A 22,034-nucleotide genomic window follows, 5' to 3' on the forward strand; every position below is an offset into this window, starting at 1 on the left:
AAGACGATGTGAATGATTATAATAGGATATATATAAATACGATACCGTCAAAATTCATCCCATTTTTTGAAAAGAAGAGATGTGTTAACTCCTCCAAAACCAAAACTGTTGCACAGGGCGTGCTTCAAATTAGATGTTTCTATAGGTTCATCTTTTACGAAATGTAGTTTGTCAGCTTCGCCGCTTTCCAGATTTAAAGCATTTTTCAGATTTAACGTGTGCGGTATCTTGTTGTCTCTCAAGGAGCAGATCGTGAATATACTTTCTACGGCACCTGCAGCCCCCAAAAGATGACCAATGGCGCCTTTGTTACTTGATATATATAATGGCTTATCTTTGGGTCTTCCTGGCAGGAGTGCTGATGTAACAGCCAAGCATTCTGCTCTGTCTCCTAGCAAAGTCGATGTGGCGTGAGCATTGACATAATCAATGTCGGCAGGCTCTAAGCGAGCCATTTTAAGGGCCATATTTATGGCTCTCTTAGCACCATTACCATCAGAAGGAGGGGAGGTGATGTGGTAGGCATCACTGCTCAAACCGTAACCAACAAGTTCACATAATATGTTCGCCTTCCTTTTTTGGGCGTGTTCTAAGGATTCCATGACAACCATTCCGGATCCTTCGCCAAGTACAAATCCAGAACGCTGCGTGTCAAATGGTCTCGATATTCCGTCACTGGTAATTGATTTCGCCCTGATGAACCCTGCTAAACTGAGCGGATGTAAACTCATTTCACTCGCGCCAGCGACGCAGATATCTTGCATGCCCAATCGAATGAAATTGAATGCATCGCCAATGGAATTATTACCTGTTGCGCATGCCGTAGAAACGCTGTGAGATAATCCTCTTAAATTGAACTTTATGGAAACATTTCCAGCAGCCATATTTGTGAGAATCTTGGGGACAAAATATGGGTTAATCCTTTTATCTTCGTTGTGGAACTGCAAAGAAGTCTGGTACACGTCCTGAATGGATCCTATGCCAGATCCTATCAAGCATCCAAAATTATCCAAATTACATAGAGACGTGTTGACAGTAATTTCATTTGGGTTTAGAAGACCAGCATTATGGAGAGCTTCGTAAGCTGTACGTATTGCTAGTTTGATAAAGCCTGAAGTTCTCCTTTCGTCTTGGCCCGTAAATAGCAGCTTGTGGATGGTTGAGTTCTCATCGTGGAGGTCCTCCGGGATCTTCCCCACGGTTATTGTTGATGGAATACTCTTCTTTTTAGCTTTATAGTCCTTTTCGTAGTTGGGTAAAGATGTGATTGATGTAAGCCCACTTTTGGAAGAGAGTAGATTCTTCCATGATTCATTTAACGTCCTTCCTAGTGGTGTCACACAGCCCAAACCAGTTATTACCACTCTTTTTGACATTTGTTTTCTTCTAGTATTTAAAGTTGGGTGGCTCTTTGATTTTTTGGCTTGCGAACTTGTAATATAACGCTGATAGTGTTTAGGGTATTTCTCACCTTATTTTTTCTTTTTTTTTCCAAACATCAAAAGGAGTCAGAAACGCTAATAGCACGTTTTGTGTATTGAAAATTATCTATCTACGTATTTATTTAACTGGTGAGATCTGAGTTTATAGAGGTGTCGTTTTTAGCATTATTATTTTGTTTTGTGGTGAATATAGAATTGGATCGGATTTGAGAGAATTGCTAGATAATACTTTTGATTTCGAGGGACATTACCACTTCAATAGATCGTCCTTAGCATATAGATAGTCATCAAAGATAAAATCGACTTCATCTGTTTCGGCGTTGTAACCGCCAACCCTAATGGATTCGTGATTCTTGACAATAATATCACAACCCTTTTCCTTCAAGAAGTCCAAATCGAAAGTAGTGGCAATACCAATTATCTTGCAGCCAGCAGCTTTACCGGCAGCAATACCTGCTGGAGCGTCTTCAAAGACTACTACCTTAGATTTAGAAGGATCTTGTTCGTTGATTGGATATCCTAGGCCGTTTCTACCCTTCAAGTATGGTTCTGGGTGGGGCTTACCTTGTTTGACATCGTTTGCCGTTATGAAATACTTTGGTCTCCTGATTCCTAAATGTTCAAACCATTTTTCCGCCATATCGCGGGTACCGGAAGTTGCTACAGCCCACTTTTCTTTTGGCAAAGCGTTTAGAGCATTACATAACTTGACGGCGCCTGGAACTTCGATGGATTTTTCACCGTACTTGACAGGGATTTCAGCTTCTAATTTGTTAACGTATTCTTCATTGGCAAAGTCGGGAGCAAACTTGGCAATTGCATCGAAGGTTCTCCAACCATGGGAAATTTGGATGACCTGCTCGGCGTCGAAATAAGGTTTGTCCTTACCGAAATCTCTCCAGAAAGCAGCAATGGCTGGTTGAGAGATAATAATAGTTCCGTCGACATCGAACAAAGCGGCGTTAACTTTCAAAGATAAAGGTTTAGCAGTTAGCCCCATTTTGAATTTGTTTGTGGTAATCTTGTATCGTTTGAATGATGTAGTATAAGTAGCTTCTTACTTATGACTGTGTTGTAATAAATATAACTAAAATGCCGACAGAAGACGTTTAAAGATTTCTTGTGCTATTCCACATTATATTATTAACTTTATATATGTTTTGTGAATGAATAATTCAAAAGAAACAAGCGCACATAAAAAGAAACGAGCGGGCTTCTTATATTCATACCTGCTTTACGTCACATGGAAACCCGTTTAGGGGGGGAGAGGCAGTTTTTCCGAGCGTAGTTTCTTTTCGGATGTGAAAAGAAAATAGTTGGCGGCTTAAACAGAATCGCCGCGGGTTGTGGGGCACAGAGAATGACGTGAACGGAATACGGCAGAAAATTATGTTACTATTTCGTGAGAAATGATGTAGAAGGCAAGAGGGACAGGGACAAAATTTCCGCCCTCCGTCTGGGGTAAAAGGATCCCAAACTCATCTGGAAGGCCAAAAGCCAAAGTCTATCAGGAGGGCCAAATACATATGTTACAACTGTACTCAAAAATTAGAACCAGGAGAGAAATATAGAACATTCTTCGGGTAAGCAACCCACTTAGCATCCGATGAGCGGTTACCATAAATAAATCTGCCGTGTGTTTTTTCCTTATAATCTCTCCTTCAAGAATATCAATAAATGTTTTCCTCGAGCACACCACCTTCTTTCCCTGAATTGGTCAATACGAGGCTGATACCAAGTAAATGCTAACATAGTTGCTCGAAGGAGGAACAGTAACCAGCGGGTAAAAATCTCCATTACCCGGATTTTCCGGCCGAGGGAAGAAAATGTATTCCAGCCATGGTTGGTGAAGGGTTTGATAATACTGAACGAAACAAAAGAAGTGAAAGCAATTGTTTATTTTTTGTATCTTCAAGGGCGTCATTTTAACACTATGTAAAGTCTTCTTGCGTGTTGATTGTTTTTCTTATTGGTAGAATTGAACTTGTAGCAAGCACAGGTAATATACAAATGACTGGTTACTCTTCCCTTACTGTTGTTCAACTGAAAGATTTACTGACCAAGAGAAACCTGTCTGTGGGCGGATTGAAAAATGAACTGGTTCAAAGACTGATAAAGGACGATGAAGAGTCAAGGGGGGACAACGGAGAGCAGACGCAGGAACAAAAGCAAGAACTAGAACCAGAATCTGTAACCAAGGAAGAGCCAGTCTTCAAAGACGTTGCAGAAAAGGAAGTCTCAAACGAGCCTAAAGAAGAAGTTGCTCTTGAGGATGAAAGTAAAGACGTTCACACAACCTCCGATGAAGCTTCTTCTGCTATTCAGGAAACCAAACAAGTTGCTGCACCGGCCGCTCCTGTTTTGTCGCCGGAGGAGATCAAGGCTAAAGCCTTGGATCTACTGAATAAGAAAATGCATCGTGCTAACAAATTTGGTGAAGACCAAGCGAATATTGACTCAATACAAAGACAGATAAACCGTGTGGAAAAATTTGGTGTCGACTTAAATAGCAAGTTGGCTGAAGAATTAGGCCTCGTCTCCAGGAAGGACGAACCCGAAAGTAGCAATATTGGTAAATTCAGAAATAGGAATAAAAATACAAACAACCGTTCTAGAATCAATAAGAACAGAAGAGGTACTCATCGCTCTAGTTACAGAACATAACGGATAAGACTGTTTCGATCCAGTTTTTTTCTTGTTATTTGCGTCTTTTCACACTTTTAAATTGCCGTGGCAGTTTTTATTTTGGGACTGCAAAAATTGTTGCATATGTAAAAATATGTACATTATTCTAAAATATGTTTGTGTTATTATAACTAAGACATCGGAGATACGCGTCGTGTACAGTGGCACCCGGGCTCATTTTTGTACCAGTGGAAAAGGGTGAATTATTAACAAAGTAAACGTTATTATAGAAGGTTTATTATGTTTATAGAAGAATAATAAGCTATTATAAATGGACTGTGATAATGCAGAGAAGATTTGTGCAGAGCGCCTTTTCATTGTGGAACATCACGAAATTGTCCAGGGAGTTTGGACTTTTCAATTTGTAATGAAATCGCACTCAGCATCCTCAATCCGTCACCTTCGTACGTATTTGAGGACTCTATTGAAGCCAATTTGATATCTGCATTACGTGCCGATGTATTTGGAATGTTAAATTGAGACTCCCGTTTATTGGGAGCGCTCATGCTTTTCGGTGAAGAGAACTTACTAGGGACCTCGGATTTAGAGTTTGTGGCCGTTACATTGGGCTGTTTTTTTATACAAACTAATGGGTACTGATGAAGCGTCATGTGGTAGATAATTTCATTGATGGGCGCTAAAGAAGCGTCAAATCCGTAATCCTTAACAAGAGACCCTAATATGAGATCCAGCACTCTGACTTGAATTTTTTCTTGCGATAGATCAGCAAATATTTGGCGAGTGGCAGGTGTAAAAAGCCTTTGAGATAACACGCTCAAAAAATCTATCGATGATAGCCTACCAGTAAGATACTTTCTTGTGGAGGGTGGCAAATGGGAGAAGCTACTTTCTACCACAAATGAGATAGAAGCTCTAAGGGAACTTTGGCCCAGAATTTCTAAATTCGTAAAAAAATCCAGATGTTTTTCATCTTTGGAAATATCTAAACACGTCCTGGAGTTGTGTATCTTCGATAGGATAAGCTTTCTTAAATTGTTGGATATTACAAGCCTACTTTGACGGCCTTTTTTTTCTGTTAAATTTGGCCTAATGAATTTATCTCTTTGAATTTGTTCAGGGAGCGGGATAGTATTATTTACAATGTCAACAATTAATGATCTGACAATGAAATCGTAGTTATGGCCATTTGTTGAGGGCTGAGTATCTATTTCAAGCTTTCGCAATGTTCTACCGCCATTAGGCATATCTGAACCCAAAAAAGGCGAACTGTTCTTCTCAAGCAAGGGGCACATGTGGGTTGATACCGGTGGGAGACTACGTTCACTCGGATAAGGAGTCAATTTCGCTGATTTCATAGTATTAAGAGTGGGAAGAGTAGGTCCTCTAGGCTCTTCTTTTAAGCTAGCCTCCTCGTCGGAGCTTGATGCGTTGGAGGCGGAACAGGAAGACCCCACATTGCTTGAACTGGGGGGGGACAATGGGATTTTATGAACTTTACTAGAGGTAATTTTCTTTTTCGAGCACAGCAATTTCTTCTTCGAACGTTTTCTATTTCTTCTCACCGATTGAACAGCAGCAGTTACTAATTTTTCAAACTCTGCCCCAGAGGTCTCAGGATACTCGAATTCACATCTTAATATGGTAGCTATTTGTTTTATATTATCATCTTGCTCGCTCGCTTTGTGCTGACTCAGCCCGAAAGAATCGATGAGTTCGAGCCTTCTGCTAGAAAACTTCTTCCATTTCTTCTCATCATTAAAATTCAACTGAGCTCTGATCTTATGCGTAGTGCCATAGCCGTTATATTTTCCTGTCTTATGGCTGCCTTCTGAGCGAACTTCAGAGCTCTTTAGCTCATCAGTCATCTTATGATATTTGCTATGACTCTTAACTCTTGTATCCGAGTTTTCTTCCGGTGGAGATACGAGGGTACTTCAACGTTTATATATAGCTGAAAAGGTATGTAGGGCAAGATCAAGTGAAACAAGATCACTTGACTCGATTAGCAGTATCGAGTATATATATGCGCCAGCCAAAATTTGAAGAGTATTTTTTTTAACGGCCATGTTACTTTCTAGGGAAGGCTTCTCTTTCCAAATGCCCAGAAAAAAGAAAAGGAACAATAAATGATTGATTTTGCCTCTCGGATTCATTATGAAGTGGCACTCTTTGTCACATTTTAGTTTTTTTCATCCCGCGTCTGGCTTTCGTAAGAAAAGTAAGTAGGAGACTCAGGGTGGGAATTCGAGGTGAAAGGCGTGCAGAGAAAAAAACGCCTTTTGCTCTCTCGAAGGGCGGCAAAAATTGCCAAACGTAAATTTCTCGACTAGAGGCGGGGTAAAAAGCGGTAACCCATTTTCAGGTTCCTTAACATCCTAAATGATTCCTAAGGTGACTAAGAAAAACTTTTTTCAGTTAGTGCCTTATGCCTTGCATGTTACTCGCGGCACCTATGGGCAATGCTATGATTATGTTTGGAAATAGCGCAGCTTAATCATTCACGCACAGGCCTGGGCCAAACGTGGCACAGGTTAATTTAGACGTTCACTGAAGAAAAAGTCAAAACAACAGCAGAAATGCGAGTTGCTCGTTTCTGTGGTTTGAAAAACAGTATACTGTTTGAAATTTTTCACGCCGGAAATGGCTAATTTTCCCACTCGGAATAAATTGACGTTAAGTTTTGGATATTTTGTGCGCTAATAGTAAAGATGATAAATGTATTTCTTAGATACGCACGCATGTTTATATTTGAAAAATTATACATTGAGATTTTGAATATATATAAACTCACAACAGAGCCCGGACGGATCCCGAATCTATCCGTGCTCTACTTTTTTCCGCCATTTTCTTTAAACTGATCTTCCGTAACACCATTACCCATAGCAGCTGTTGCACTAACACCACCCTGAGCCAATTTTAACAACCCATCAATATACTCCGCACCAGACCATTTTTGGTGCTTCAATACATCAACATTATCGTCCATTTCCCTTTGTTGAACATTTTGTGCGTAAGCTTTCATTCCATCCTTAGCAAAATCACGAGAGAAGTTGTGGACCGCCAAAGCATTGGTATGCAAACCTGCCAAAGTGATGAATTGCCAAATGTAGCCCAGATCGCCCAACCTCTGAATAAAGGTGTGTTGTTCATCAACAGACATGGCCTTTGGCCAGTTGAAAGATGGAGACAAGTTATAAGCCAGCCACTGATCAGGGAATTTCTCTTTAACACCTTCAGCGAATTCTTTCGCCTGTTGGAAGTCTGGATAATTAGATTCCATCCATACTAAGTCAGCATATGGAGCAAATGCACGAGCTCTCATAACAGAGCATTGAGTACCGCCTCTGTAGCGGTACAACCCTTCTCTTACTCTTGGAAGTTCCCAATCGAAGAAGATATCGTGGCCTAGAATTTCCTTGGCAAGTTTTTTAGCTTCCCTGTGAGATGTTTCGGTCATTGGACCGACTTTAGAAGTGAACTTTTTGACTGATTCCTGCTTATTTGGCAGACTCGATCTCTCGATCTCGTCAATGACAGCCTCATGGAATAATTTTAAACCGGCGTCCCTGCACCATTTTTGTTCAATGTCCGCTAACTCTTTCCCGGAAGCACCGCTCATGATAGCACCATTTAAAACTTCGGCAAATGGCTCGATATTTGGGTTGGTAGCACCGACAATGAAATAATGGTCTCTTGTATCGATTGTTGAGCTAATCAAAGTGGCTGCTTCTGAATCAGTTCTAGCAACAACGATCAAGTCAGAACGCATGATATCGGCACACATTCTAATAGTTACCAATCTGTTGACATGTTCTTGAACAGGAATAACGCATCTTCCTGCCATATGACCACATTTTTTGTTTGTGGATGTCTGATCTTCCATGTGGATTCCTGCAGCACCACGCTCAATGAACATCTTGGTTAGCTTGAATACTGCAGTTAAGCCACCGTGGCCAGCATCAGCGTCAGCCACAATTGGCGTCAAATAATCAATCGGTGCTCCCATTTCATCTAGTTCCTCTTGAGACTTTGCTTTCGAACGGGCTTCTAATTGTTTTCTGTCGTGAAACAATTGAGCCTTGAACAAATGCTCCACTTTGTTTGGAACAGTGTCCATTGGATAATCAGCCAAATCTGGACCAGGTTCATTGGAGGTAGATGCAGTTGAAGAGCATTGCCAGCCCGAAATATAGATGGTGTCCAGATATTTAGCCATTTGAGAAATTTGGACGGGATCAAGAGCACCAAATGTTTTAGAAACCGTACCTTCATTGTGATGCTTTTCTAGCACCTTGAATAATTTTCTAGCCATAACTGAAGATGGGTATTCGATTGGCGGGAAGGTTCCGCGTCTCATAGCGATGTCTTTGGCTGTGTAACCTCTCTTTGTTTTGCTCCAACGTGAGTCAGACCACCACTCTTCGATCTCTGCAGCACCTGCATCTAACTTTTCTTGCAAAGCCGTAAAATCGTTCTTTGTATTTCCAACGGGAATAGGCATTTTTCGTTGACTTCTTTGTTATGTTATTCTGAGAGTTTTCTCTTTGCTTTATGTAGTTGAACAGTACAAGAAATAAATTGACAAGAAAGAAGCAGCAACTGAACAAGCAGTTATAAAAATTTGACTAGCAGAGCTGGTCCTTTATATAATAAAGAAACGTTTGTGAATTCGGGTGTGCCTGCGCAAATGGTCAAGGAATATTCACTTTAAAGGGCGAGCTTTAACTTAGTATTACGTTTTCCTCATTTTCTACACCAAAATTGAGTCACATACCTTAGGATTCATTACGGGTTATGAATATTTTGTGTAAAGGGTAGCGTAACACAACGTTAGGAGTTGCTTTTGTGGTCATTGCCTTTGAATTGATCTTCTCGGATGAAATGAGGAAAACGATAAAGTCTGACAAGCGGTGCCCTCGGATGAATGGAAATCTGGGGCGAAAGGGAGGCAGCTTTTTTTGTTTACCGGAAGACCACCGGCCACCGGCGCGGCACCGTAACTAAACGCCGAGCAGATCATCCGGGTAACAATGAGCACTTCTACTTGATCCTCCTGTCATTATCAAGTCGCATTACTGGCACTTAGGAAAAATAAGGCAGGCAATATCTGAAGCTACTATATTTACCATTTCTTCAGCGTTTCTAAATTGCCTTTTATAACACGTAATAATGAGGTACTCTTGCACGCTCAGTGCGTTTTTTTTTTATGTTTTGTTTGTAGATGAAGAAAAATTATACCAAAGAGGACAACGAAGTGATGGAAATAAAACATTGACCTTTAAAAAGCTACTTGTAGTCAGAGTTGTAAAAAAAAAAAACAAAAACAAACCAAACATTGGCTTTATTATGGTTTTACAGACTTTTGTGTGTTTTAGACGGTACTTGTATTTACAAGTAGTAGATAGCTGTGAATACTAAGAAAAATCTGTCCCAAAGATTTCTCCATCAAATAATCAAACTAATTCCTCTTCAGCAATCAGGCAATCTTCACCAGAAAGGTAATGAAATTGAATTGGCTGTATTCTCGAAATTTTCTTGAGTTGAATCAAATAAATGCTTTTCTTCGGCATTCATTATGTAGTGATGCAGTTGGTTTGAAAAGAAAAAACCATCAACCCTATTATCAAAAAACCTATAAACATATCATTCCGTTCCTTCGAATATCTCAAGCGTCTTTACGCGTTAGACCATTTTAATCCGACTATAATTAATAGCTTATTCCATCGCCGTTCAGTCTAGGCTGAAAAAAGATACTACCTCTCCAGATAGTTCAAGCAGCTTCCCTCATCGGGCACTTAGGCCGCTTAATCCTTTTGTAGGAAGGGATAGCATCGTTGGCACTATTTTGAAAATTGTAGCGAAAAAAAATAACGACACCAGCAGGATTTGAACCAGCGCGGGCAGAGCCCAACAGATTTCAAGTCTGTCGCCTTAACCACTCGGCCATAGTGCCTATATTTACATCCGTTATAAGGAAGGGAAATCACTCAACAAATGTTAAACAATTCTTCAAACTATCCTTTCTTCTTATGTATTTGTTGATAATTAGTGGTATTTATTAAGAATAAAAGCAGAACTATTTCTTATACTATATAAGAGAGGTATATAAAACACACGCCGATTGGACATATTAAGTATGTTCAACATAAAAATAAACTAGGGAATTTACTAGAAGTTTAATGTAACGACTCATATCATTTATGTATAAATTCCACGTTGCCGTTCAATTAATTGATCTTCGACTCCAAGTGCACCCACCAATAGAACACCATTTCAACATTCTTCATCCTGAAACAAAGACTAGTTATGTGAATAATGATGAGCTTACTTGTTCCAACAGTATTTACTTATACTTGGTAGAACAATAATCTGCTATCGTCCGTGTATTACTAGTAACAGATTATATTATTATTGTTGTTAGAATATTATAATTACTCTGTTAAGAAGTATTGTTCAGTAAGGTTCCGCGACAGTTGTTTGGATTCCATTTCTGATAAATTTAGTAACGTTATGTATATAGAATATACTAGAAGTTCTGATTATCTTCTAGTTACATGAATGAATGTATTTATTCAGTTTACTAGTAATTGACGGGTAGTTGATTATTGTTTCACCAAAAAGATGATGTAAATCATGGAAGCAATACAAGAACCAACTGTCATCATTTTGGTGAAAATGATAGCCACACGAAGGCCTTTATTCATTTATCTATAGTGTCAGTACGGTATCCCATCTGCGAGCTATTTTCTGAAAAATGTCACTCTTGAAGAATTGATACAATCATAAAATTTTCCCACAAAGAGGTACGTTAAGAAGCCATATGACAAGCGTTGGAGTGTTCTTGCAAATATAAGATAGTTATGTCATTTCAGGCGCAGGCAATAAAATGATTAGGGACATGATAGTGGGTCTTTGGACTTTATCATAGGCAGTGGTTCCCTCCGATGAACGCTCCTGTTTGGGATATCAAGAAGGGTTGTCGTATCTCGATACGGTGAAGTATAAGAATACCAGGGATGTTGTTACTGGGGATAGAACACTTAACCATTTGAAAACTTCGATGAGTCGTTTATTACTGGTCACGAACCTGAAAATGACTACTCTTTGGTATTTCATACCCTGGAATGTTTTCAGTTGTTCATTCAAATATTTAAAGGACGGTAATCAAATTGAATAAGTTGATTTTAGGGTAAAGTCCCTTGATGCGGCGGTGGAAAGAGATGGGCAAAGTTTCTGAGAAATTCTGAGAAACAGCAAAGTTTTAAAAAGAAACTACCTTAGTAATCCTGTAGACTCCTCGTCATCATTCTCAGAATCCATCTCTACTTCTTTGAGATGAGCAGGGACCGCCATAATACATAATAGGAATTTTCAAGGATCAAGTGTCGGTTCATACTTAAATAATAGATCAATTATGTTTACAAATGATGTTTGTTATTCACAAAAACTATCAGAAAGAATTCAAAGAAATAAAAATGCAACTAGAGGAATCGAGACTCTAGTAATAAGACGAAGACTACAGTTTATCAAGTATATTCTCAATCTTTTCATATTTCGCTCCCTCATGAACTGACGACAATATGCGCAACTTGTCATTGCTCGTGGCTTGCATAACATACTTTCGATACAAAAAAGGGGCAAAAGATTTAGTTTCGGATACTGAGGTCGTTGAACTTGCAAGCTAGAGCACCGCGGTATACTCGCGTGCTGTTTTTCCTTTTTAGTATAGCGTGGGGCATACTTTTTTTTTTGGGGCATATTATGACAAAATGACTGATCTTTTTTACCCCAGATTCAGGGGCCGAGGAATGAAAAGCTATGTGGCGAGATTGCGGATGTGCTGAAATGTAGTAATGCTCGAGGCAGCCAACATAATGAAGGCGGCTCACCGCAGTTGGCTTCCATAAAATAGGCGTACCTATTGCTCAGGGGTATTATGAGTTACTGTATAGTTGATTAAATATAGATATGGAAGGGGCGAGGTTTCTCAAGGGGTATTGTTGGGCAGAACGTGTAAGTCTCATCCTACCTGCTTACCAGTGTGCGCATATAAAAAGGCAAAAGCTTTCTGTACCTGCTCGAATTTTGCCTTTTAGACCCAGCTTTCATTCGTTATAAAATTTGTTCCATGAAGTGACAAGCTTCGCTTTGTTTCCAATTGATCTACTGCAAAGCATACATTATATAGACAGTCTTTTCTACATTAAATGACGAAAAAGGATAAGAACCCCGTAAAGGTTCAAACGATAACTACAGAAGACGGTGAAACGGTGAAGGTTTTTGAAGATCTACAGGGCTTTGAAACCTTCATTGCCAACGAGACTGAAGATGATGACTTTGATCACCTACATTGTAAGCTGAACTATTATCCACCATTTGTGCTACATGAGTCGCATGAGGATCCGGAAAAGATTAGTGACTCAGCGAATTCTCATTCAAAGAAGTTCGTGCGTCATTTGCACCAGCATATTGAAAAGCATCTTTTGAAAGATATAAGAGAAGCCGTTAAGAAACCTCAATTGAAATTCCATGAAAAATCAAAAGAAGAGACTTTTGACAAGGTCACTTGGCATTATGGGGAGGAAACTGAGTATCATGAAAGGCCTTTCAAGATAGACGTTCAAGTAGTTTGTACGCACGAGGATGCCATGGTGTTTGTAGACTACAAAACGCATCCCGTAACTGCAAATTAAATTTGATGGCGTGGAAAATAACGTTGTAACCAAATCCCACGTAGCGTACTCATAAGTAGTTTTATATATTTTTAATGAGTTATGATTAACCAATTTCCGAGACTCTGCTTTTACGGATGCTAATGAAACGCAATTACGCCATAAGTTGGCGCAATCATAGCTTCGTAGCGCCTCGAAGCCACTGTCAACTGTACCACCCAAGTAGCAATGCTTTTTGACGTCAAGGAATGTTACCGTTACCCGAACTCCTTGCTGAAATGATAATTGTACTCCGGGTGATAAAGTTAATAACTTGAACATGTTTTTTTTCTTTTCTCTTTTCTTTTCCAGTTTCCGAATACCATATCAACATGTATACTATTGAGGGTTTCCACCGTGTTGACTAACAAATACAACCACTACACTCACCATTTCACAACAATCATTGAAAAAAAATAAAAACTACAATAGCTTTCGACAAAAGTACCCCACAAAATCCAGTCATAATGATGAATCCACACGTTCAAGAAAATTTGCAAGCAATCCATAATGCCCTAAGTAATTTCGATACGTCATTTTTATCGGAAGATGAAGAGGATTACTGTCCTCTCTGTATCGAACCGATGGATATTACTGACAAAAATTTTTTTCCTTGCCCCTGTGGTTACCAAATTTGTCAGTTCTGTTATAATAATATTAGACAGAATCCAGAACTAAATGGGCGCTGTCCAGCATGTCGTCGTAAGTATGATGACGAAAACGTTAGGTACGTCACATTATCTCCGGAAGAGTTAAAAATGGAAAGAGCCAAACTTGCCAGGAAGGAAAAGGAGAGAAAACATAGAGAAAAAGAGCGCAAGGAAAACGAATATACGAATAGAAAGCATTTATCGGGCACCAGGGTTATTCAAAAGAACTTAGTGTATGTTGTTGGCATTAATCCTCCCGTTCTATATGAAGAAGTTGCGCCCACTTTGAAATCTGAGAAATATTTTGGCCAATATGGTAAGATAAATAAGATTGTGGTTAATAGAAAGACACCCCATTCTAGTAGCACAACTGGCGAGCATTACCACCATCATTCTCCAGGCTACGGTGTCTATATAACATTCGCTTCTAAGGATGATGCTGCAAGATGTATAGCTCAGGTGGACGGAACATACATGGATGGCCGCCTGATCAAGGCTGCATACGGTACCACCAAATACTGTTCTTCTTATCTAAGAGGACTGCCATGCCCAAATCCAAATTGTATGTTCTTGCATGAACCCGGCGAAGAAGCTGACTCTTTTAATAAAAGAGAACTCCATAACAAACAACAAGCACAACAGCAAGGTGGCGGAACCGCATTTCCTAGAGCTGGCATTCACAGCAATGTTCCTACCAGTGTTACCGGTTCAAACACCAATTTACTGAGCGAACACTTCACAAGCACTCCTTCACCAGCTGCTATGAGGGCTCAGCTACATCATGACAGCCATACAGCTGCAGGAACGCCAGTCTTAACTCCCGCTTCAGTTCCTGTAGGATCGAATCCATGGGGTGTTACTCAATCAGCCACACCTATAACATCCATAAATCTCTCTAAGAACAATAGCTCCATCAATTTGCCAACATTGAGCGATTCTTTGGGTCATCATACTATAACCACAACCGAAACCAATACTGCAACCACCACAACTGTCACAAACAGCAATGTCCCAACACATGGTAAGAAGAAGCAATCTCTTGCAGCAGAAGAGTACAAAGATCCTTACGACGCACTAGGGAATGCCGTTGACTTTTTGGATGCAAGACTAAGTTCTCTATCAAATTACCAGAAGAGTCCTATATCTATTAAATCCAACGTTATCGATGAGAAGACCTATAAGAAGTATCCGTCTTTATTTTCTTGGGACAAGATTGAAACCTCTAAGAAAAGCGATAACACATTAGCCAACAAACTAGTGGAAATACTAGCCATAAAGCCAATAGACTATTCTGCTTCTGTTATCCAATTCTTACAAAGTGTGAACGTTGGTGCGAATGATGGCATCGCAATTACGGATAACATGAAAGCATCCACCCAACCAATAAGACTGCAAACCGTTCCACAACAAATTCAACCACCATTAAACGTCAGCACTCCTCCACCGGGTATCTTTGGACCACAAAATAAAGTCCCTATGCAACAGCAGCAAATGGCAGAAACAAGTTCAAGAAACTCTTCTGATTTACTAAACCAACTAATCAACGGAAGGAAAATCATTGCCGGTAATTAATATTTTTTGTTTGCATTAGCCATAAATTTATCTACTTTTATTTCTCATAAGTCTATAATCTTTTAATGTTTACGGGGGAAAAACATAGAAAAGTTACTCATTTTTTGGACAGTTGTTCACATGCATAACACTATAAGGCATCATCTACTCATTTTTTCATGTTCGCTGCACTGCCAGAAATGACTAATTATTTAAAATAAATCATCATTATTAACGGGAGTAATCCGTCGCTACTTTTTTCACTTAAATCGCAATTTTTTTTTCACTGGAATATTTGCCGTCCAGGCATAGAGTTCTTATCCGAATGACTCAGTCTACTTCAGAACTGTGGCCGACTCGCGGCGAATGATGACTCTTGTATTTTTTATTTCATATAAAGGGCTTCTGCCAGTCTCGCTGTTCGCTATCCGCTTCCATTAGGAACGTTTTCTTCGTGGCTATTCTTTATATACAAGGATTTTTTAACCATGTATACCACTAAAGGCAAAAGAAAGAGAGATCACAGCTTGAATATAGATCAAACTCGATTATGCCATCTGCTAGCTTACTTCTCTCAGCGAAGAGACTCAATGCTTCAAGGTTTCAAAAACTCATTTGTTCATTGAACAAATCCACTATCGCAGGATTTGCATCCATACCTTTAAGGGCTCCACCTTCTGTTACTTTCACGAGAAGGAAAGTTGGCTACTCAAGGAGATACATTTCATCTACTAATGACTCTTCAGCTACTAGATCCACTGTCATCCAACTGTTGAACAATATAAGTACAAAGAGAGAAGTCGAACAATACTTGAAGTACTTCACTTCTGTTTCGCAACAACAGTTTGCTGTAATCAAGGTAGGTGGCGCTATTATTAGCGATAATCTGCACGAATTGGCTTCCTGCTTGGCCTTTTTGTATCATGTCGGTCTATATCCAATAGTTTTGCATGGTACCGGTCCTCAAGTTAACGGTAGACTAGAGGCGCAGGGAATTGAACCAGACTACATCGACGGTATCAGAATCACAGATGAGCACACAATGGCTGTGGTTAGACAATGTTTTTTGGAACAAAACCTTAAACTGGTGACAGCTCTAGAGCAATTGGGAGTCCGTGCAAGGCCTATCACCTCTGGCGTTTTCACTGCTGACTATTTGGACAAGGACAAATACAAACTAGTCGGAGACATTAAAGGTGTCACAAAGGAACCAATAGAAGCGTCAATCAAAGCTGGAGCGTTACCAATCCTGACTTCTTTAGCCGAAACTGCTTCAGGCCAAATGTTAAACGTCAACGCTGATGTAGCGGCTGGTGAATTAGCTCGTGTTTTTGAACCATTAAAAATTGTCTACTTGAATGAAAAAGGCGGCATTATCAATGGTTCTACCAGCGAAAAAATTTCGGTGATCAACTTAGATGAAGAATATGACGATCTAATGAAGCAAAACTGGGTTAAGTATGGCACAAAATTGAAAATTAGAGAAATTAAAGAATTATTGGATTATTTGCCACGTTCTTCTTCAGTTGCTATCATTAATGTACAAGATCTGCAAAAGGAACTTTTCACGGATTCTGGTGCTGGTACTATGATTAGAAGAGGTTACAAGTTGTTGAAGAGGTCATCCATTGGTGAATTTCCATCCCCTGATGCTTTGAGAAAAGCTCTTCAGCGAGACCCTGACATTGCATCCGGTAAAGAATCTGTTGCTTCCTATTTAAGAGACTTAGAAAACTTCGATTTCGTCTCGTATGCTGATGAACCTCTTGAAGCTGTGGCAATTGTCAAAAAAGAGACAAAGGTTCCCACATTGGACAAATTCGTCTGTTCCGATGTAGCCTGGTTGAATAATGTCACTGATAATGTATTCAATGCTTTACATCGTGATTTCCCTGCTTTACAGTGGGTAGTAAATGAGGATAGTGTGAACATTGCGTGGCATTTTGACAAGTCTCAAGGCTCATATTTGAAGAATGGAAAAATTCTGTTCTGGTATGGTATTGATGATATAAATACAGTATCCGAGTTAATTGAGACATTCGTTAAATCTTTTGATACTGCTTCTTGCTCCACTCCATCAACAAGTAACGGGGTGTTTGCTAGTGGAAAATCTATCAGATCATACTCCACTAGATCTACTCCTCGCCCAGAGGGATATAACACTAGTATAGGTCGTGTTGCGCTCATTGGCGCTAGGGGGTACACTGGTAAGAATTTGGTTTCATTGATCAATGGTCATCCCTATTTAGAAGTGACCCATGTATCGTCCCGTGAATTGAAAGGTCAAAAGCTGCAAGATTATACAAAATCTGAAATTATATACGAAAATTTGCAAGTACAGGATATTAAGAAATTGGAAAAACAGAATGCTGTGGACTTCTGGGTGATGGCGTTACCGAATAAAATCTGCGAACCTTTTGTCGAGACAATTCAAAGTGTCCATGGTAAATCTAAAATCATTGACTTGTCGGCTGATCATAGATTTGTCTCGGAATCGGACTGGGTTTATGGTTTACCAGAGTTGAACAATAGAGACAAAATTGCCGATGCTACTAAGATTTCCAACCCCGGCTGTTATGCCACCGGATCACAATTAACCATTGCTCCCTTAACCAAATATATCAACGGTCTTCCAACTGTTTTTGGTGTTTCAGGATATTCTGGTGCCGGTACGAAGCCTTCTCCAAAGAATGATCCTAAGTTCCTGAACAATAACTTGATTCCTTACGCATTAAGCGATCATATCCACGAACGTGAAATCTCAACTCGTATTGGACACAACGTTGCATTCGTGCCTCATGTCGGGCAGTGGTTTCAGGGAATTTCCTTGACGGTCTCCATTCCAATAAAGAAGGGATCGCTGTCTGTTGACGAAGTCAAGCAATTATACAAAGACTTTTATCAAGATGAAAAGCTTGTCCATGTCACTGATGATATTCCACTAGTTAAGGATATTGGAGGCACGCATGGCGTAGCTATTGGTGGTTTTAAGCTGAACGATGCCCAAGATCGTATAGTGGTCTGTGCAACGATTGACAACTTACTAAAAGGTGCTGCCACCCAATGTCTGCAGAATATTAATCTTGCTATGGGCTATGGAGAATACTCTGGTATTCCCGAAGACAAAATTATTGGTAACTGATTTAGGGCATTGCAGTAGATGTATGGATGATGTATCTGGGAAGATGATTTTTTGATTTATATTCAACACTAAAAACAAGAAGAGTTACGCATAAATTTTCATCAAAAAAATGAGTCAAGAAAGCACCCCCACCATCTTCTAAGGGCGCTTCTCACGTATCAGTACTGAGGCAGATATATAAAAAATACATAAATATCAATGCTTAAAACTTTGACCTCCTTATAGCCACAATTTATAGTTTCTACGATATCTCGACAGTAAGGAAGGATTGCCGCATTTGGACATCCCAAACAACATGGCGTTACCATAGAAATTTAAATATTGAGGGGGATTACTCTTCAGGAAAATCTTCGAGACGAAGGAACTCCTCAGGCGAAAATCTCGTTACCAGGCCAATACTGGGCTTTCTATGGCCTTTGTACGCTGCATTCGCTTTGTTTTACGACGACTTCTGGGAAGAGAATATTTCGTAGTCCTGAAGCAGTTATGTTTACGCGTTTTATCTCGTTAATATGACACCCAGCCAAATTAACAAAAAAAGGCGCGTAAAATGTAGTCGGGTAAGCCCATCCCTTGTTACTTTAATTGCTTCTTTTTCAAAATTCTCAGCAAACGCGTCATTATGATCCTCAGGACACAGAAATCAGTGCAGGATCTGAGTGGGTGTTAAAACAGAAAACGCGTAAAATCGGTATGGAAATTTTTCTTCAAAGCTTGGGAATAATAAGTTGGCGTGGCCAGTTTCGTGTTTCATAGAAGCCTCCAACAAAGTCTATGCGGTCCACGGTTTGAAATAACAAGTCTTAGACTATATTCTGTTGCTTTAGTTCAGTTAGAAACGAATATTGAAGAATATATAAAGGAGCTAGTATTTTGCTGTTTGGAAATTCCCTACTCTGATCGAATCAAACTCTTTTCTTTTTATCTTCACTCCTACAAGGAAAACAATCTCCAATAACTCTCCATTTGTTGATATATTAGTAACATGTACGTTTATAAGAGAGATGGTCGTAAAGAACCTGTCCAATTCGATAAGATCACCGCCCGTATATCACGTTTATGTTATGGCTTAGATCCAAAACACATTGATGCCGTCAAGGTCACTCAACGTATTATTTCTGGTGTTTACGAAGGTGTTACAACGATCGAGCTAGACAATTTAGCCGCTGAAACATGTGCTTACTTGACCACTGTTCATCCAGATTATGCCACTTTGGCTGCTAGAATCGCCATTTCTAATTTACATAAACAAACTACAAAACAATTTTCTAAGGTTGTCGAAGATCTTTATAGGTACGTCAACGCTGCTACTGGTAAGCCCGCTCCCATGATCTCTGATGATGTTTACAATATTGTCATGGAAAACAAGGATAAATTAAACTCTGCAATTGTCTATGACAGAGATTTTCAGTACAGTTATTTTGGCTTTAAAACTTTGGAACGTTCGTATTTATTAAAGATCAACGGTCAAGTGGCCGAACGTCCTCAACATTTAATTATGAGGGTTGCCCTGGGAATTCACGGTAGAGACATCGAGGCTGCTTTGGAAACTTATAACTTAATGTCTTTAAAATACTTCACTCACGCCTCTCCAACTTTGTTCAATGCTGGTACTCCAAAGCCCCAAATGTCCTCTTGCTTCTTAGTTGCCATGAAGGAGGATTCTATTGAAGGTATTTACGACACTTTGAAGGAATGTGCTTTGATTTCTAAGACTGCTGGTGGTATTGGTTTACATATTCATAACATTCGTTCGACCGGTTCTTACATTGCTGGTACAAACGGTACTTCTAATGGATTAATTCCTATGATCCGTGTCTTCAACAACACTGCCCGTTATGTTGACCAAGGTGGTAATAAGAGACCTGGTGCTTTCGCCCTCTACTTGGAACCATGGCATGCTGATATCTTTGATTTTATCGATATTAGAAAGAATCACGGTAAGGAAGAAATTCGTGCAAGAGATTTGTTCCCTGCTCTGTGGATTCCTGATCTTTTCATGAAGCGTGTGGAAGAAAATGGAACATGGACGTTGTTCTCGCCAACATCTGCCCCAGGACTAAGTGACTGTTATGGTGACGAATTTGAAGCCCTATATACTCGCTACGAAAAAGAAGGCCGTGGTAAAACTATCAAGGCCCAAAAATTGTGGTACTCTATTTTGGAGGCACAAACCGAAACTGGTACGCCTTTTGTGGTTTACAAAGATGCTTGCAACAGAAAGTCCAACCAAAAGAACTTAGGCGTTATTAAGTCATCCAATTTATGCTGTGAAATTGTTGAATACTCGGCTCCAGATGAAACTGCTGTTTGTAACTTGGCCTCTGTTGCTTTGCCAGCATTCATTGAAACATCTGAAGACGGAAAAAACTCTACATACAACTTCAAAAAATTACATGAAATTGCTAAAGTAGTTACTCGTAATTTGAACAAAGTTATTGACCGTAATTACTACCCCGTTGAAGAGGCAAGAAAATCTAATATGAGACACAGACCAATTGCTTTGGGTGTGCAAGGTTTGGCTGACACTTTCATGCTGTTACGTTTACCCTTTGATTCCGAAGAGGCTCGTTTGCTAAATATCCAAATCTTTGAAACTATATACCACGCCTCTATGGAATCCTCTTGCGAACTAGCTCAAAGAGACGGTCCATACGAAACGTTTCAAGGCTCACCAGCCTCTCAAGGAATACTTCAATTTGATATGTGGGATCAAAAACCTTATGGAATGTGGGATTGGGATGCCTTGAGAGAAGATATCACGAAGCATGGGATTAGAAATTCTTTGACTGTGGCACCAATGCCTACTGCATCCACCTCCCAAATTTTGGGTTATAATGAATGTTTCGAACCAGTTACTTCCAATATGTACTCTCGCCGTGTCTTATCCGGTGAATTCCAAGTTGTCAATCCTTACTTATTACGTGATTTGGTTGATTTGGGTATTTGGGATGATGGTATGAAGCAGTATCTGATTACACAAAATGGTTCAATTCAAGGTTTACCAAACGTTCCACAAGAACTAAAGGATTTATACAAAACTGTTTGGGAAATCTCACAAAAAACCATCATTAACATGGCAGCCGACCGTTCTATCTACATCGATCAATCTCATTCCCTGAATTTATTCTTACGTGCCCCAACGATGGGTAAGCTAACAAGTATGCATTTTTACGGGTGGAAGAAGGGATTGAAGACTGGTATGTACTACTTGAGAACTCAAGCAGCTTCCGCTGCAATCCAATTTACCATTGATCAGAAGGTTGCTGATCAAGCTACCGAAAATATAGCAGATATTTCTAACTTGAAGCGTGCCACGTATATGGCTTCCAGCGCAAGCTACGCTGCCAGTGATTTCGTGCCTGCAGCTGTCGCTGAAAATGTAACTATTCCATCCTTAGATAGCTCTTCAGAAGTTTCAAGAGAGGCGTCTCCACCTGCAGTCGGTAGCGACTCATTGACTAAGGGAATATCTGAATTAAAGGTCCAAGAATCTAAAGTAGAAGTTCCAGAAGTACCTACCCCAAAGGAAGAAAAACCAACGCCTGTTGCAAATGACGAGGAGACTGAATTTGACATTTACAACTCTAAAGTTATAGCGTGTGCTATTGATAACCCAGAAGCTTGCGAAATGTGTTCAGGTTAATAAGGGTTATTTTTTTTCATTTCTTTTCTGTCATCAATTCTCTTTTCTTTACTAAAATTTGGGTGTTTACTTCAAGGTGTATTTTATATTTTTCTTTTGTTTTTTCTGATAAAAATTGGTTTCAGTTCTAATACCAAGCTAAAAGGGGCCTATATATGTCTACTAATTAGTTTTTCTACTTTGCATATATACATATAAAAAAATTAATGTCGAATATTTTAACATAAAACATAATCGTTACATTTG

At 39.6% G+C, this 22,034-nt stretch overlaps 9 protein-coding genes and 1 non-coding gene across 10 annotated transcripts; 5 read left to right on the top strand and 5 right to left on the bottom strand.

The window, feature by feature from the left end:
* Positions 1-47: 47 nt before the first annotated feature.
* CEM1 (fatty acid synthase CEM1) lies at positions 48-1,376 on the bottom strand (the record flags this gene model as incomplete). Its single annotated transcript, XM_056227466.1, has 1 exon — positions 48-1,376. The coding sequence occupies one exon, from the start codon at positions 1,374-1,376 to the stop codon at positions 48-50; it is 1,329 nt and encodes a 442-aa protein (XP_056087285.1).
* A 313-nt stretch (positions 1,377-1,689) lies between these two features.
* GPP2 (glycerol-1-phosphatase HOR2) lies at positions 1,690-2,442 on the bottom strand (the record flags this gene model as incomplete). Its single annotated transcript, XM_056227467.1, has 1 exon — positions 1,690-2,442. The coding sequence occupies one exon, from the start codon at positions 2,440-2,442 to the stop codon at positions 1,690-1,692; it is 753 nt and encodes a 250-aa protein (XP_056087286.1).
* A 1,010-nt stretch (positions 2,443-3,452) lies between these two features.
* Positions 3,453-4,106, top strand: THO1 (Tho1p; the record flags this gene model as incomplete). The annotated part of the gene is made up of 1 exon (XM_056227468.1): positions 3,453-4,106. One exon carries the CDS (start codon positions 3,453-3,455, stop codon positions 4,104-4,106), a length of 654 nt encoding a protein of 217 aa, XP_056087287.1.
* A 335-nt stretch (positions 4,107-4,441) lies between these two features.
* On the bottom strand, positions 4,442-5,953 carry VHR2 (Vhr2p; the record flags this gene model as incomplete). Its single annotated transcript, XM_056227469.1, has 1 exon — positions 4,442-5,953. The coding sequence occupies one exon, from the start codon at positions 5,951-5,953 to the stop codon at positions 4,442-4,444; it is 1,512 nt and encodes a 503-aa protein (XP_056087288.1).
* A 962-nt stretch (positions 5,954-6,915) lies between these two features.
* On the bottom strand, positions 6,916-8,589 carry ICL1 (isocitrate lyase 1; the record flags this gene model as incomplete). The annotated part of the gene is made up of 1 exon (XM_056227471.1): positions 6,916-8,589. One exon carries the CDS (start codon positions 8,587-8,589, stop codon positions 6,916-6,918), a length of 1,674 nt encoding a protein of 557 aa, XP_056087289.1.
* A 1,370-nt stretch (positions 8,590-9,959) lies between these two features.
* On the bottom strand, positions 9,960-10,041 carry Skdi_5.trna10S. The gene has a single exon. It is a non-coding gene; the product is annotated as a tRNA-Ser (tRNA).
* A 2,254-nt stretch (positions 10,042-12,295) lies between these two features.
* On the top strand, positions 12,296-12,781 carry RGI1 (Rgi1p; the record flags this gene model as incomplete). Its single annotated transcript, XM_056227472.1, has 1 exon — positions 12,296-12,781. One exon carries the CDS (start codon positions 12,296-12,298, stop codon positions 12,779-12,781), a length of 486 nt encoding a protein of 161 aa, XP_056087290.1.
* Positions 12,782-13,266: 485 nt separating this feature from the next.
* Positions 13,267-15,021, top strand: MOT2 (CCR4-NOT core ubiquitin-protein ligase subunit MOT2; the record flags this gene model as incomplete). Its single annotated transcript, XM_056227473.1, has 1 exon — positions 13,267-15,021. The coding sequence occupies one exon, from the start codon at positions 13,267-13,269 to the stop codon at positions 15,019-15,021; it is 1,755 nt and encodes a 584-aa protein (XP_056087291.1).
* Positions 15,022-15,550: 529 nt separating this feature from the next.
* Positions 15,551-18,142, top strand: ARG56 (bifunctional acetylglutamate kinase/N-acetyl-gamma-glutamyl-phosphate reductase; the record flags this gene model as incomplete). The annotated part of the gene is made up of 1 exon (XM_056227474.1): positions 15,551-18,142. One exon carries the CDS (start codon positions 15,551-15,553, stop codon positions 18,140-18,142), a length of 2,592 nt encoding a protein of 863 aa, XP_056087292.1.
* Positions 18,143-19,127: 985 nt separating this feature from the next.
* RNR1 (ribonucleotide-diphosphate reductase subunit RNR1) lies at positions 19,128-21,788 on the top strand (the record flags this gene model as incomplete). Its single annotated transcript, XM_056227475.1, has 1 exon — positions 19,128-21,788. One exon carries the CDS (start codon positions 19,128-19,130, stop codon positions 21,786-21,788), a length of 2,661 nt encoding a protein of 886 aa, XP_056087293.1.
* Positions 21,789-22,034: the final 246 nt, after the last annotated feature.

Source organism: Saccharomyces kudriavzevii (genome assembly GCF_947243775.1).
Source record: "Saccharomyces kudriavzevii IFO 1802 strain IFO1802 genome assembly, chromosome: 5".
In the NCBI taxonomy this organism is placed as follows: domain Eukaryota; kingdom Fungi; phylum Ascomycota; class Saccharomycetes; order Saccharomycetales; family Saccharomycetaceae; genus Saccharomyces; species Saccharomyces kudriavzevii.